The following is a 16,027-nucleotide window of genomic DNA, read 5'->3' as shown; positions in this document are numbered from 1 at the left end:
AGTGCGTATTTTTTGTGAATGAAGTTTATTTTTTTTTGTTTGTATTCTCATTTGGCATTCGGCAATGGTCGTGGATTTATTTGGTTTTATTAATCTGAAAATTGTTATAACCTGTAAACACCTATACATCTAAAATTCATTTTGTCCGTCCATGCGCGTGTATAATTATTGGAGTATAAATGTTTTTTATGTAACAATGTGTTGTTAACTTTACTGATTATAGTTATTTACAGCATCGTATTATAGACAGCTTTCCGCGGATACTGATTTTTATCTTACTATTCGTTGAAAACTGGCTGTAGTTTGAGTATTGCTTAGAACCGGTTCTAAACCAACGGATATTAATCGGTTTTGGAGCCATACTAGAAAAGGTTTTATATGTTAACTTATAAAGTTTTCTAACCTGTAAAGACTTGGGTGTCCTTAAAAATCTTTCCATTTCTGATCGTTCTAAACAATCACAAAAGTTAATTAATTTACATATTTTGATCTAAAATAGAAATTAAAATTTTATTTGCATTTATTAAATTTAATCAAGCCCCTTGTGGTCATAACACGTCAAAAAGTGAATTTGTTATTTGAATCATTTTAATTCAACCGCTGCATTGTTGTATATCAGGGATCCTATGGGATAAGACAATAGAGATAAATGCATTTATTGTTTATACGATAATGAGAAGTTAAAATTGCCAACGACTAATAATAATTGGGTGAATTTAATAACCCATAAATAGGCGTAACTCATTTACATCGATAGTTAGGCCTTTCAGACAATGCTATAGCAATTAGGTTGAAATCATAGAGGACCAATGCAAAATGTGAAATGAAATTAAGTATCTAAGTTGTAAAGGAAGCTAAGATTTATAGAGGCCGCATTGCGTGTTATGAAATGAATATTTAACACCTACCTTCTGATGTTGCCTTAGATTCATTAACAGGATATTTGTACAAGTTCCTATAAAACAAGAAAAAATCTTTTAGAGTTAAATAAGGGTGTGTCTGTCTGTCCGTCCGTTTGGCATGTAGGATATCCAAAGTTGCGGAACACTGTCAATTTTCAATCATCATTTTAATTTCATAATCTAGGGTAAAACTTTATGAACCTCAGAACCTTCATTTTTAATTATGATAATTTCGAATATTCTTGCATTTTAAATGGTAGGCCAAATTCTACAAATTATTTTTTCTTTCTTTCAAAGAACAGCTTTATGCGCCTTCCCAAGTCTTTCTGAGGAAAATAAATAACTGTAAAGTTAAGGTCGTTTCTTCTAAAGTTATTTGAGGATTTCTCTGGCAAGGATCAATATTTTTTAAAGCGAATTTTTATTCTTATTCTACTCTTCAAGACAAATTTGGGAAGGTGCAAAAAGCTATCTTTACTTTGATTTTTTTGAGTTTCTTATGATATAATATTCAAAATTTCAAACAGTCGGTGTATGTAGCACATTCCAATTTTAAAAATTCAATTAAAATCGACACTCTCTAAATAACCCTGAAAAGGGGATTTACGGAGTATGCTATTTCAGTACATGAAACAAAGAGTTAATTTCAGTCCTTATAAGGATATTTTCATTTGTATTTACCTTGTTTGTGCACTTCGCTATAATGGATGGTGTCATTCCAGGCAATAATTTTACCTCTTATTGATAGCTCCATTTTCCATATGAGTTTTCAAATCATTGTAAACTAAATCAGCATCCTTTCTCCTTTAAAATAATCTTTATTTAGAAGTAACAGGATGTATATGTGTGTAGGGAAGGATCTCGGTAACCACAGAACCGATATATTAAGGGGGGTTGTTTTAACCTAAAGTTTTTTGCCTTATTTTAATTGTGTGAAAGACAGATTTACAGATAGGGTTAAAATTTTGTATTTTTTGTCTGTTTATAGCGTTAGAAAGATCCCCATAAGTAAGGAAAGGTCTAGCAGGATTATTTAACCACCTGTAGGGGCTATATCAAAATATGGAAGTATTAATATTCAAAAATTGAAAATAATAATTTGATAATTTCTAATTTTGCTTATAGATGATACTAAAGCATACTTGACAGCAATAACCACAATAGGCTCATCTGGCTTTTCTTGAAAGTATTTTAACACTATACCCCTAAAATTAAAATAAAATATTAAATACTTTTCTCGTATTCATTCGAACTGGTTCTCATCCATACGCAGAAATTATGTCTAGCATCCTATTATATCCAGTTTTCTACGAATATAAAATGTACAATCATAAGACTAGAACCAGTTTTTTTAACCCGTGCCCTCGGCATCTCGGGGGCTATAAAACTTGTTTTAATCTTATAATTATACATTTTATATCCGCGGAAAGCTGTTTATTACGATGCGAGAAATAGCTATTATTTTATTAAATTAGCCCAAAGGCGCAGTAATAAATTATGTTTAAATACTCTTAAAGCCGGTAACAACAAGCTGATGGTTAAAAAGCCTCGCTCTGTTAGGCACTACGGCAAAGGATTACAAAATCAAATAAGCTAATCTTGGAAAGCTTGCACGCAGCTAGAGAACACCCGGAATAAATAGATAAATAACGCTCGGCTAGAGATAATCCGTGTTAAATCAATTAATATTTGAAATATAAAATAGAAATATACTTTCCTGACAAGCTTATATTCATCATTTCGTTTTCCTTGACTTTTCAATTTTGTTACAATTGTACAATTACCTGTAAATTAAAGAATCTAATTAGTAGTTTAGTTGACTTTTCAAAAAACAAATGGTAAGGTTACAGGATGTTTGCCTTTTTACAATTGAATCTTATCTTTAGCGGAAGAGATTGTTCAATAATATGACAATATTCAAGAGGTCCTGGGTATGTTAACAGTAGTTTACAATTTATCCCCCAGAAGATACATTTCATATTTATTTTTGGGTTGAAATCTTCTCCCTTCAAATACAAAGCTAAGAAAAATTTTAAAAAGAAAGAATATCTTTACCAAAAACATTTTTATCGGGTAGAATACTCTGGTTAACTGTTGAAGCAATATCAACCCTACTAAAAAGTAAAAAAGAATATAAAATGTTTAAAATATAAAAAAATACATAAATTTATTGATTAATTAATTTAGGCCTTACCTCAATCCTGTAGAAACATGAAGTATGTTTGCACCATTTCTCATATTATAACTAAACATTATTTTATTGCAGATGCAACATCTAAGTTTCAATACATTGAACAAACATATTGCTTTATCAAATAGATGCTACGCTTATAACTTCCTATTGAGAGATTATGTAGGTGCTATAATTAGTCCATAATTTGTCAATTATCTTTAAGTAATTACATTTAATCGCTCGTTTCATCTCTTCTCTTTTATATTTACATAACTTTAGGAATAGGCTAATAAACCATCTCATATCAGTGAAAACAGTGATTTGACCACTTTATTGTATTATTTATAAATATTCTCATATGGCCATATAAGGATATCTCTTACCATTTAATAGTTATTTCTTTCATTGTATTATAAACCGCTTTCCACGGATATAGAATGTACAGTTATAAAATTAAAACCAGTATATTTAGCCCCGAGGTGCCGATGGCACGGGGTAAAACAAATGGTTTTAATCTTATGATTGTACATTTTTATATTTGAGGAAAGCGGTTTATATTACAATGCTAGACATAGTTTTTTCGTATGGATGAGAACTGGTTCCTATCCACCGGATTCGAATGAATACGAGAAATACTTTTACTTGTAATATTTGTATGGTGAATCTATCTACATATATTGTAAATTAACCTATTATGATATTACACAAACTCAGATTGTGATACCTTTCTAAAACCCATATACTTATCAATCCACCCTTGAGCTAACCTAAATTTGCTACCACACATTTCATCAGCCATAATTACTTTGACCTCGCTTTTCTCCCTCTTAAACTAATTATCTAAAGTTAGATTTTTGACTGCAATGGAAAATTTAGTTCAGTTTATTATTGAACCTTGTAGTATTTACTACTTCTCTCTTAACCTCAGTTATTAGGTAATAATGATTTAGATCTTTAGGATGCTTGATTTGTACTACTTTGTATTTAGGATCTTGGAGTGTGCCATGCATTCATGCCCTTAACTAAAGGCCTCTATATGAATGCACTATCACACAAAGCCCTTAATCACTTGATTTCCTATTCAATCCTTTTCTTTTCTTTCACTTAATTTATAGTATCTTGTTGTAATACATATATATGACTTACTATCATACTGTAACTTATAACATATTTCATATGCCCCATATCCTGTAAATATAGCACGTAGTATTAAAAAGCCTTTATTTGTGATAAATTTTATACTTGTTCTAAGCACTCTTTACCACCATCAACTTTAATGCCTATAATTAACCGTCTTATCATGTGGGCTTTAGCGACTCGTGTACTGGTCGTAAATTCATAAGGCAGTTTTGGTTTCAAGGTTTCATTAAGCATTCTACCCAATACAACTAGTGTTGAGATACATTTATATCTTTGAGTGATTCTTGAAATGTCTAAAGCAAGAGAAGCGTCTTAATTTTTGAGCGTCACTATAGGAGACCGTATCGGCAGCACCATTATTTCATCTTAATTAGTAGATAATACCAAATTCTAAACAAATAAAAACAAGTACAATTATCTGCAATAGTAGAAATAGAATGACATACAGACACGAACACCTGTAATTAGCATTGTTACTAAAAACATATTACCGAAGATAAAAAACCCCTGTTCCTTTATTTTCCAGTTCCTGCAACCACTAAAAAAAAAAAATATTAAAATTTATGTTGACTTATTTACATATTGAATTTTAAGCACAAGGTTCACAGCTGAACATTTTTACTGCAGCTTGACAGTTATAAAACTAAATTTTACTGACAGATTTTGTCATGCCTTTTCAAAAAGAATTACAGCTGCGACTGAATAAAAATTTAATAAAAGGCTTTGCAGCTGCAGATTTAAAAATTCGACTGAAGTAAGAAAAACAAAGAAAGAATTTACTGCTTTATGGTATTTTAAGTCACGACTGTAAATTGATAAATCAAAGCAGCCGATTCATTAAAAAGCATAATTTGTAGCTGAGGGGACTATAAGCTACATTCTTAATATAAGCTGCCAAACTTTATGGCATTAATAAATTGACTAACCTCTTTTTTTGTTTTCTGAACAGTATGTTTTGTGTTTTCAGGAAACTCGTGTCTACGCAATGCGAACCAAACCATTGTGCTATCATTTTCTTAAAAAAAAGATATTGTAAATAATTTTCATTATAGAATAAATTATGCTTCATTTCTAAAACTATGTTTTTATTGACTAAAGATGAAACACCTACTACTCATTTTCAAGTATTACCAAAATTAATTGTGCTCTTTGCGGGAAAGCACCAATCAAACAATAGATTTTATGCTTGAAATCTTCACCTGTTTCAATATAAAATGGAACAAAACAATTTCCATGTAAAAGAGGCACTTCATCAATAAAAACACCTTCAAACTAAAAAAAACACACATATTGAGAAGAAATATAATATGCAATATATCTTATGGTATGGTTAAATCATTTGCAGCAGTTGCATATATATAAAAAAACAGAATTAATCCTTTTTTTCTGGCGCTTTGAGGAATAGATCAATCTTATGCTTTTAACTAAGTTTCGTGTACAGATATAAAATTTCTGAAAATATTGATACACAAAAAATGCTTTTCATCAAAGTTATTACTAGATTGAATTAATTTAGTGAATTAAATGAATTATATTCTGGGCCAAAAATAGGTAAAATATAGTTTGTACCTGTATATCTTCTAAAGATGATGCTTCAATGTAGTGGTTCACAAGTTCACATATTTTAATAGATTGGTCAATTTTTCCAAACTTTTCTACAAGTTCTACTATCCCAATGCACTAGTAAATTAACAATTTTTAGATAGTATTTTACAATTTTAAATCAATTTAAAGCATTTATTACCTTGACGTTTTGAATATTTTCCTGACTGAAATCCTCTTTAGCGATGTGTTCCATTAAACCAGGAATACTCCAATCTCTTGGATCATTGTGATCTTTTTTTGCAAACCTTGCACCAGTCAAAGAAATGAACAAGAATAAGGAATTTGGATTATTTTCTGCTACTTGCTTCACTTTGGCCTAAAATTATATTCTGTTTGTCTACATAGACTTGCTTCTTGCATTATAATATTTAAATTATAAAGAAATTAAAATTGATTGGATTTTAAACGTTTACCTTTAGAACATAAGTTTTACCGGTTCCATAGTCCCCATCTAATACACATTTCTTCCTGTTTAGTAATTTTATACTCTGCTGTTCTGGTGTTAACATAATGTATTTGAATTGGCAAAGATGAGTTTCTTTAGAGGAATTGACATCCTGGTCAGACAATTCCCCATCAATTCCAACAGTTTTGCCAATAAGAGCAGTCTGTGTTTTAGAAGAAAATGAAGCAAGCTGATCTATGGTTCCTATGGTTTCTAGTGAATTACAGCCTGTTATGATAGCTCTTAATCTAGTATATTCTTCATTATAATCTTCTAATGAATATTTTTGACCGAGATTGATGATTTTACTTATCCATGATCCCATACCATAATCAAGCATACTAAAATCATAACATTTATAATTATGACCATCAATTACTTTGTACTATTAAACAAATAATATACATGTTTATATAGAAAAAATCTCTTTTGTTTTAGAGCAGATTATTTTGATTTTTGCTGTGCAGTTACAAGTGCGTTGAATATTATGATTGTACATTTTTAAATTCATTGAAAACTGGATATAATGCATTACAATATATGATTTTTCAGTATGGCTTAGAACTGGTTCCAATCAAGCAGATATTGATTGGTTTTAAGCCATACTGAAAATAATATTAAAAATATGTACAAAAGAAAATATGATACACACCTATATGTAATGAAGAACTGATTACAATAATCACAAATACCATCCATAGTTGCTTGATCCAATTTAGGACAACAAGAAGCTTTTACAACAGACCAGTTTCTAGGCACAAAAGCTTTGGAATAAAATTTCACCCTTTTTTTAGTTTGTTGAGCAGATTCTTTAAGTTTACAGCGCGCGCTTCCAGCTTTAACCTCAACAATTAATACTGTCTTTGAAACAGGTAGAACTACAAGAAGATCAGATTCAGATAGAAATCCTTGTAATTGAAGTTTATAATTGATGTATTCATAAAATGAACTAATTTCCTCAGAAGATGTTAATCCTTGAATAGCTAACACAGGTTTCCATTGATCTTTAATTATATTCAACAACTCAGAAATAATTTCCTCCATTTTCTTATATGTGTTATTTTTTATCTCTTTTATGTTGTTTTGGAGGCTTGTGGAAATTTCTTCTAACATCCTTTTTTTGGCCTCTAGCTGTTCTTTAGATTTCCCTTTATTCTTGTTTGTATCGCAGCTCTTTATCAATTCACTAGTTAATTCATAAGGCCAAACCTAATAAGTTGTAAATTATTAAATATTTCTGGGATCTAAATTTGTATTCAGGGAAAATACATTTCACTTTTCTTATGGTTAATAAAAACTGATGTTTGATGATACATGAATGATCTTCTAAACTTTGAATTGACAGAGATTTAGCTAAGTTTTTGATGTGTAAAAATTATTGTCTGACATTTACCTTTTTGTGCCAATCCACACAATAAATAAGCTGCTCTTTGGTGAGATGATCAAATCCAAGTTTTCTAGATATTTTCTGATCTTCAAAGAGAATTCCAATGTAACAGTTCTTACCCTTAAATGTGTAAATACTGGACCAATTATTTTATAAATATTTAAAAATAACAGTTAAAGCATTTATTAAAATCCCAAAACTTCCTTGGAAAGAAGTAATTACCTTATTGCGGGAAGATCTTACGTCTCTTGCTGTTTTCATTTCCGGTTTGATTATGTTTTCTGGTTTGAAGCCCATAATTACAAGTCCGGGTAGATTCTTCTGTTGGAGGGCAGATACAATGGAAAAATGTAACTTTTCTTCCAGATATCCAGGCTCAAATCCTTTCATAAGTGTTTTGTTGTCTTGAAATGGTTCAATTAAAGATGGTGTTTTTGGAACACTTGGGTATGAAGGTAGGGCAATTACACTGAAATTCATAAACTTGTTCATAAGCTGTTCATAAATTTACAAATTTTATTGAACAAACTATAAAATAACCTACCTCCCTATATCGCTAGTAGCATAATACTTTGCGTCTCTTTCAATGGACTCTTCAATAATGTTTGACTTGTGATTCATCATCTCACCTCTTTTCTCCATTGAAAAGGGTACATTTGAAATGACTTCTGGAGAAAAACTTTCTCCTGATTGATCTACTTGGCCAAGGTTAAGTGCACATTTTGGTGTACAATTGGGGGTTGTATTATGAAAATGTAAATCTTCTATTACAATCTTGGAAATATCATCAGATGCATCTAGTTTGATAATTTCTTTACCTTTTGTAACATTGAAGTGATGCATACCTACAAGTAGTTCCATAAAACCACTATTGTTCTCATTATGATTCGCAGATGATAATATATCTTTGAACCACATATGCCAATCCAAATTATTAGGATTAAAAACAAACTCATGGCAATTGGGGCAATCTTCAATTTTCTTTTCAAATTGCTTGGTTTTTTTGTTTTTGTTAGTTTTTGTTTTTGTTATGGCACTCACATATGTTGTGGTATTTTGAAAAATCAATTCATCCAATTCATTTAGTAACATATCTCTGTTATCTAGCATGTGTCTCATTCTCTTATTATTTTGTATGTTTACAATTCTGTTAGTAAACCCTTCACCAAAAACTGCTATTTCTACAAGGCAGTTCTTATTAGGAAAATAAATCAAAAAATTTCTCTTAAATTTGCGGTCATAATAATAAGCAAGAATCATAATCTTAAAAAGGTTTTCATCATTATCTGTTGATTGTAAGTTTCTCATGACAACTGGTGTATTATCATTTTCCCGATTTCCACTGATTTTATTGAGAAATCCTCTTATGCGTGAAGTGAACTTTTGCTCATTATACGTTTCAAGACTAAAGAAAATATTTTAAAAAGATATTAATAACTGAATTTCAGTTAAATTTAGAATTAATTTAATGTATCATATAACAAAATAGAAAATAAAATATATTACTTAGTTTCAAAAATAACTTTTCTTTCAGTTTCTTCCTTTGATTTCCATTCCTCTATCAAATCTCTTTAAAAAAGTTTGTTTTAATAATAATAAACAAACTGTATTAATGTTAATTAGACATTAAAATTTACCTTGTTTCTTCCTTTTTAGAATCTAGCTGAAGATATTTTTTGAATAGTTCTAACACTTCCAAGGAAACTAAATTTTGTAAATAATTTTTGTGTTTATCCAAGATGTTGATTGATAATATTAGAGTAACTATAAACTTACCATAATCACCAGTTTTATCAGTCTCATTGGATAAAAAATCATCCAAGGTGAAGCCAAAGATGATCACTGATTTCTCTTTCAACTCCAATAAAGCATCTAAAATTATTTTTTTTTTTCAAATAAAACAATAATGAATCTGTGAGAGGGTTAAACATTCGACAATTGGCTGGCAGCAACAAGTCTCTGAAAGGTTTTTTGATTTTTTAAAACTGATTTACTTAGAAGATCAAATTGTCCAAAATGGTTTAAATAAATTTTAGTAACTACCTTTTATTTTTATATATGATTCATCTAGTCTGGTAATATCTGCTTCATTTGTTTTCTTACATAAAATTATATTTAATGTTTTATTAATTGTCACATAAAAAATACCGACACTCTATCTTTTAAAATAGCTTGTAAAAGTGTATATTTGCTCGAAAATTTTTATGTATATAAGAGAAGTTGACACAAACTAACACCAAATATTTATCTAGAGAAGCAGAGAAAAAAAAAAGGAAATTTTGTAACCTATTCTAGCCAGTGTGAGGGATCATATGCTTTATAGAACAAGTTTATTTGTTAAATTCAAACCAAATTAGTACAGTGGTGACTTAAAGAAGGCGGATGTGCCCTTTTTTTCATCCAAACCTCTGCTCTTCCTGTTGTATTTAGGATACTTCTTTTTATGTGATCAGAAGGCAATCTTCCATCAATTAAAACTGTTACATTTTCTTCCTGATAAATAATATATCTATCATACTTTCATACCAAAAAACAAAATAACTATACAATTTATGTGAGTATGAAATTTGTCATATAAATTATTTTCTGTAATTAAAGAGATTAAATGGTTTAAAGAGATACTTTTGCACATAAAAATAAATCTCACCTTATATAAATCTTTAGCATTCTCAAAGGAATAATTATCTAAAGAAATTAAGTGTATTAAAGCAAAACTTAGTTTTAATTTTATTATTCAAAATAATTTTAATTGTGGGAAAAAATATTAGCATAACTTACAGAGATCATAAAGATTCCATCTAGTTCTTTCCTCTCCTTACAAAATAAAAAAAATACTAATACATGAATTCAATTTAATTCCTAATTTATAATAGAATTTAATAATAAGCTTCATTTACCTGTAAAATAATGGTTTAGATAACTGTTCTGAAAATTAAGAAATAAGGTTGTAGATGATTTCATAAAATATAAACAAGAAAATATTTTCTCTTCATATAAGAGAAATATGATTGTCCTCCTTAATAGTGATAGTGAAGCTAAGGTCCAAGAAAGGTTAATAAATATTTTAGGGGAGATTGCCTTAACCCTCCAAAGAAAAAATACTATTTTGTTTAAGTTCTACTAAATGCCTACAGTGGCGTAGCTCCTAATATGTTACTTTGAAGCAACATTGTACTTTAGAAAGGCTAAAGCGTTTATTGATATTTTATTTCATCAAAATTTAGAGTGCATATGCAGAAAGAAACACTTCTAGGAATCCTTAATATTTAAACCAAAACTTTGAATTGATTCTTGTTACGAGACATACTTTTAAAATTTGTAGAAAAGCAGAGGATCTAGTGCTAGGGGTTGCTGGAACTTCCTTCTTGATTACTCCCAACTTACAGTGACAACTACAAACCTGAAATTTTTTAATGGTGGTTTTAAGCTATTTTGGGGGTGGGACACCCATAACCCCCAAAAAATTAAAAATAAAAAGCCTAAGATCTTGATAACTTCTGAACCAATTGGGCTTTACTCTTCACGGAATATACATACAGGTCCTGTTTTAAGCTCAAAGAAGGTCTCTAGGGGGCACTAAGGAAGAGGGGAGATGAATTCACTACCCATTTTTTTTGGGGGGGGGGGGGGCGTAGGTTCTAGAGCGATTTCTCTTAGGAGGGTGGTTGTACCCTCCCCCAACCTTCCCAGGACCCATGAGAAGCTACTCTGTAAAGGAGAACTGGATCGATTCAGTGGTTAGCAAGATCCTTTGGTACAAACATACCGACAAACAGACATCCTGTTACTTTATTATAATGATTATAGCAGAAATGCAGTTCATTGTTTTAATACTAAAGGACTAAATGGCTTACAAGTAACTAACTTTACCTAACCTAGGCTAAAAGAAATTAACTAAAGACAAAAATAATATGTCAGAAGTGGGAGGGGTCTGTGTTGTATACAGACTTTAAAGGGATATTGACAAAGTTATTTTTGTTTGTAAAGATACTGCTTGTCAAATTATTATTTACCTTTTTAATATCTTGTTGGAAATATTTTTGCAACATTTTAAAAATGTAAAGCGTCCCACACACTAAAACCAAGCCAATGAGCATAAAAGGTAGATGAAAGTATTGCAAGCCAGTTGTTAAGAGTTGGTATTTCCAACAACCTTTATCTTCATCCATGATTATAACAGTTTCTGAATTAATATCATCAACTTATATGACCAACTACATTCTGAAATTATTTTATGATGCAATTCACACAAATCATGCCAATTGAGCACTGAAATCCCCCCTTTTATTGAAGTAAATTGAAATAAAAGGCAGGGGTTAGGTAGATTTCTTATGCCTGACACCTTTAAGGGTCCTAATTCTGTGAACCCTTAAATGCACGGCCTTAACCCTGCGGTGCTACCTAATTTAACCTAACTTAATCTCATCTAAAGTGATGAACAAATGAACCCAACCCCCATATTTATCAACTTATTTTTAAAAAATGGGAGAGAGGGGGATGTCAGTGCTCAATAAGGTAATTTGTGTGAAAGCGGCTATTTTATTCATTGATTCAAACTTCTTGTGTATTCAAAGAAGTTTCGCAAAATAAGATATAAGACTTAAATTAAGCTAATTCTAAACGATTTTTCTGTAAACCCCTTTCATAATTTATGTCTTGCCAGGTCAATATAAATAAGGGAAGATTTTTTTCTCTAAAACTCCTCCCCAAAGAAACTTAATCTTTGATTTTTTTTCAAACTTGTTTTCATTTTTACTTCCTGTTGATAAGTTTCAAGATAATTTGTGAAAATTATTTTTATAAATTTATGTTATCTAATGTCTCATACCTATATTTTTTAGATAAAATTAATTGAAAATGATTGCTATAATCTAAATATATTTTCATATCTTAGAATAGTGTATTTAAAAAAAATAGGTTGAAAAACATACTAACTCCTAAAAAAACAAAGAAAAGAAATTTCAGATATCTTAAACTGCAGCCGAGAAAACCACAGTTCCCCCGTAGCGTTACGGACTGACTGACTATCAGACAGACAAGGTGAATTATAGATTATCTTTTCTACTAGAAATATATTAGTCACTAAAGGCGGGTCTGTTGCTGTGTTACTCATACTCATGAGTATTACTAAGCCAAATCAACCCAAACTTTATGGCAGCTTGCTATTTAGAAAAGAAATAAGTATCGTAAAAAAAATACAATTCAATTCAGGATTTTGCTACTGATTTCGCAGCTGAGTTAGGCTATTCTTTCTTTGAATTATGTGCTAACCCTCGGTTTCTACAAAATATCTAAAGTATCATATTTTTAAAAGCGAAGCTTTTCTATAATTAGGGTCGGTCCGTCCGTACGTCCGTCCGTCCGTAACGGATAGCTTTTTTCGTTAATTTAGGCATGTTAGGATTGTCCTATCGATTTCAAATTTTGCATGGTGATTCCTTTAATAGTTTGGTACGATTTAGAAAGCGTATCAACTCTATAATCATTACTAAAATGTCCGTACGTCCATTTTAAACATGTTGATTTTTTTACTTTTTTAACAACAAATTTTTATGTGATCTAATCATCCGACTGATCTGATTTTTGGTATATTGATTCCTGGGACAACAAAGTATAATATAATCAGCGAAGCAACTCTATAATCAAGTCCTAAAAATGTTAGTATGTCCATAAACATTATCCTGAATCAAGCAGTTTTTCAACAAATTTACTTACAATTTTGCTTTGACTCTTATACATTTATATTATGATTATTCAGTTCTGACATGTACAAGTGTTAATGTCCGTTTGTCCTAGCGTTTCAGTGCTTCGCTTTTATGGATGTTGTCATCCTTGTTATATTCACAATAACTTACATTTATAACGGAAGAAAAGGTGTAAATTAAACAATTTTTTCTTGAAAAGTAAATTTTCTGTTCAAGAGAAATTAGACTTAATTGTCGCTACTTTTGTAGGAGGATAATCTATAACTCACTTTCTCTTACCGCCAATATTGAAATGTAATATGGTTTTATTACATAATATTTTGTTGATTTAAATAAAACATGTTATACTTCATTTTACAAGTTATCCCGTCTGTGCTTCGTTACTGTAGACAATTTGATGATTGTTAAATCTGAAGACCTACACTCTTGTTTATTTTAGTTCAGGAATAGAGGAAGCACTAGGATTTGGTCAATAAAGTAAAATAATAGAGGGTGCATGCATAGCCGTCAAAGCTATTTTTTTTGGGGGGGGTAAAAAATTTTAAGGGGGGGTTAATTCGTATTTTTTGGGGGGGGGTAAAATGGCGCGCGAAGCGCGCCGAAATTTTTTTTTACCCCCCCCCCAAAATTTTTACCCCGGGGGTAAAATTTTATTGGAGGGGGTAATTACCCCCCCTGAAGTCTGTTGGGGGGGGGGGGTAAATTTAGTTTACCCCCTTCAAAATTTACCCCCGGGGTAAAATTTTTTTTGGGGGGGGTAATTTAAATTTTATTAAATATTTAGTATTAAAAATGCGCTCGAAGCGCGCAAAAATTTTTTTTATCAGAGATTTTTTATTTTTGGGGGGAGGTATTTACCCCCCCCCCCCCCAGTGTAGGGGTAAATTGTAAATGGGGGGGGGGGGTAATCGCCCCATTACCCCCCCCCTTGGACGTCTATGGGTGCATGAGCTATATGTAGCCCACATGGTAGGAACCCTGTCCCTACTTTTGTATATTGGGTCTTTAAAATCAGCTAATAGCGTCGGAAATATAAGGAAGTTGTCTTGATTATACATCTATACATTTTTTTATATATTTGGTCGACAAAAGCTTTGTGTATTATTTAAATAATAAAGGTACTAAGAAAGAGAAGGAATGTCTGATTGAGCCAATAGGAGAATCGCATCGGTACATAAATTTAGTTTCATTGGTTGAAATTTTGTACACATAAATGAAGCTGGTGCTTTCCCTCAAATCAATTCTAGAGCACATAATTCCCCCCTCCCCTGGAATCAGGTAAAACTTCACAGGAGCAAAGTAATGAAAGGAAAAACATTTTTTTATGATCTTTTGAAAAACTACCTCGTTTTATTTTCAATTTATTTGAAAAAGAATGGGGTTTTGTGGAGAAAAAAATATAGCTTTCCGGAGAAATACACTACCAAAAATAAGATGAAGCTTTTTTTTATATATTTATTTTAATTATCTTACTTGGCAATCACGTTTAGTTTTTATGTTTACAAAAAGTTCTTTCTTATTAGTAAGTCACTATGTAACTGACGAAATATTGATACTCTCCTAGTGGTCAGGGATTAAAGGAAAGGACAATTTAGACAAATATATATTTTGTTTCAATTTTATGATATGTGTTAATTTCTGCCGTCTAGTATATTTAAGGCAGAGTAAAAATGGGTTGTAGATTGTACCTTCCTTGTTTCTCCGCCTCCCCATTCCTACCTGAATACTACGACACAGTAACTGGTGTAACCGGACAAAGTGTCTCAAAAATCAGACAAGTGACGTCATAAAAATGAGGGAGATGAGAAGAGAAGTGGGAAAGAAAACCCCTTAAAAAGAGATGGATAATCCCTCATTTTATGACGTCACATGGCTGATTTTTGAGACACTTTGTCCGATTACTAATTTTTTATTCATATAGAATTTGACAGTGCGACACATATTTCAGTAAAATTTCTTGTATTGGGGACTAGGAAAAACAAACTTAATTTTTGCGATAAAAAAGAACAGAAAACTATGACACAGTAATGATATGTCAAGTCAAAAGGAAAACAAAACAAGAAATACAACTCTTAACAAAACTGAATTTTCAAATTGTTCAAATTTATCTGTAAAATTGTGTATGCATACTAATTTACAGGGATCTAAAGGGATAAGCCAATGGACGATAAATTCTTGTACAAAAATTATCCCTTCTGAAGATTACAATTAGTGGATAAAACATTTGGACACGATCAGCTTCTTGAACCAACCAATCAAAATTCAAAAGTTCCCGAGTCAAGTTGAGCCAATGAAAAATTATCCAAACGCAATTATAAAACATTGGAGACTAGTGTAATTGGGAATAGTCCCTTTCGTAACATCGCCCCATAAGGGGCGATTCGTCGTATTTTTGAAATGGCTTTTTATAATTTATTTTAGGTTAGGTTAGGTTATATTGGTTTAGGTTAGGTTATATTGGGTTAGGTGATTGCCCCACAGGGTTAGGTAATTGACTCCGCAGGGTTAGAGCCCCCCGCAGTGGCTAGAAATAGGAGAAAAGCTACCGTAATAAATACGAAGAATCGCCCCATAAGGTGCGATGTTGCGAAAGGGACTATACCCAAATAAACAGCCCAATATCCCCTCCCTCCCTGATTAATTTGTCTGTGTCTCTGTGTGAAACTTATT

General features: G+C 31.0%; 1 protein-coding gene across 2 annotated transcripts in view; it reads right to left on the bottom strand.

The window, feature by feature from the left end:
* Nucleotides 1–16,027, bottom strand: part of LOC145329619 (uncharacterized) — a 330,978-nt gene that overhangs the window by 1,848 nt on the left and 313,103 nt on the right. The window contains exons 2-28 of one of the 2 annotated variants that reach the window (XM_080173916.1): nucleotides 11,666–11,875; nucleotides 10,960–11,052; nucleotides 10,550–10,577; nucleotides 10,431–10,466; nucleotides 10,300–10,337; nucleotides 10,059–10,145; nucleotides 9,696–9,750; nucleotides 9,429–9,524; nucleotides 9,290–9,356; nucleotides 9,159–9,221; nucleotides 8,197–9,057; nucleotides 7,875–8,121; nucleotides 7,659–7,772; nucleotides 6,918–7,474; nucleotides 6,234–6,606; nucleotides 5,960–6,136; nucleotides 5,785–5,895; nucleotides 5,415–5,487; nucleotides 5,142–5,230; nucleotides 4,707–4,753; nucleotides 3,097–3,147; nucleotides 2,958–3,016; nucleotides 2,622–2,686; nucleotides 2,045–2,109; nucleotides 1,638–1,706; nucleotides 909–955; nucleotides 404–450 (exon numbers count right to left, since the gene is read on the bottom strand). In XM_080173916.1, coding sequence (XP_080030042.1) covers nucleotides 404–450; nucleotides 909–955; nucleotides 1,638–1,706; nucleotides 2,045–2,109; nucleotides 2,622–2,686; nucleotides 2,958–3,016; nucleotides 3,097–3,147; nucleotides 4,707–4,753; nucleotides 5,142–5,230; nucleotides 5,415–5,487; nucleotides 5,785–5,895; nucleotides 5,960–6,136; nucleotides 6,234–6,606; nucleotides 6,918–7,474; nucleotides 7,659–7,772; nucleotides 7,875–8,121; nucleotides 8,197–9,057; nucleotides 9,159–9,221; nucleotides 9,290–9,356; nucleotides 9,429–9,524; nucleotides 9,696–9,750; nucleotides 10,059–10,145; nucleotides 10,300–10,337; nucleotides 10,431–10,466; nucleotides 10,550–10,577; nucleotides 10,960–11,052; nucleotides 11,666–11,821 — 3,771 coding nt within the window. In that variant the 5' untranslated portion in view covers nucleotides 11,822–11,875. The remainder of the gene's footprint in view (nucleotides 1–403; nucleotides 451–908; nucleotides 956–1,637; nucleotides 1,707–2,044; nucleotides 2,110–2,621; nucleotides 2,687–2,957; nucleotides 3,017–3,096; nucleotides 3,148–4,706; nucleotides 4,754–5,141; nucleotides 5,231–5,414; nucleotides 5,488–5,784; nucleotides 5,896–5,959; nucleotides 6,137–6,233; nucleotides 6,607–6,917; nucleotides 7,475–7,658; nucleotides 7,773–7,874; nucleotides 8,122–8,196; nucleotides 9,058–9,158; nucleotides 9,222–9,289; nucleotides 9,357–9,428; nucleotides 9,525–9,695; nucleotides 9,751–10,058; nucleotides 10,146–10,299; nucleotides 10,338–10,430; nucleotides 10,467–10,549; nucleotides 10,578–10,959; nucleotides 11,053–11,665; nucleotides 11,876–16,027) is intronic. The other variant, XM_080173917.1, reaches the window with a different exon arrangement.

This window comes from Acartia tonsa, chromosome 10, assembly GCF_053477335.1.
Source record: "Acartia tonsa isolate MP-2025a chromosome 10, ASM5347733v1, whole genome shotgun sequence".
Taxonomy (NCBI): domain Eukaryota; kingdom Metazoa; phylum Arthropoda; class Copepoda; order Calanoida; family Acartiidae; genus Acartia; species Acartia tonsa.
The sequence above is the reverse complement of the archived record's forward strand: the minus strand, read 5'-3'. Positions and strand labels throughout refer to the sequence as shown.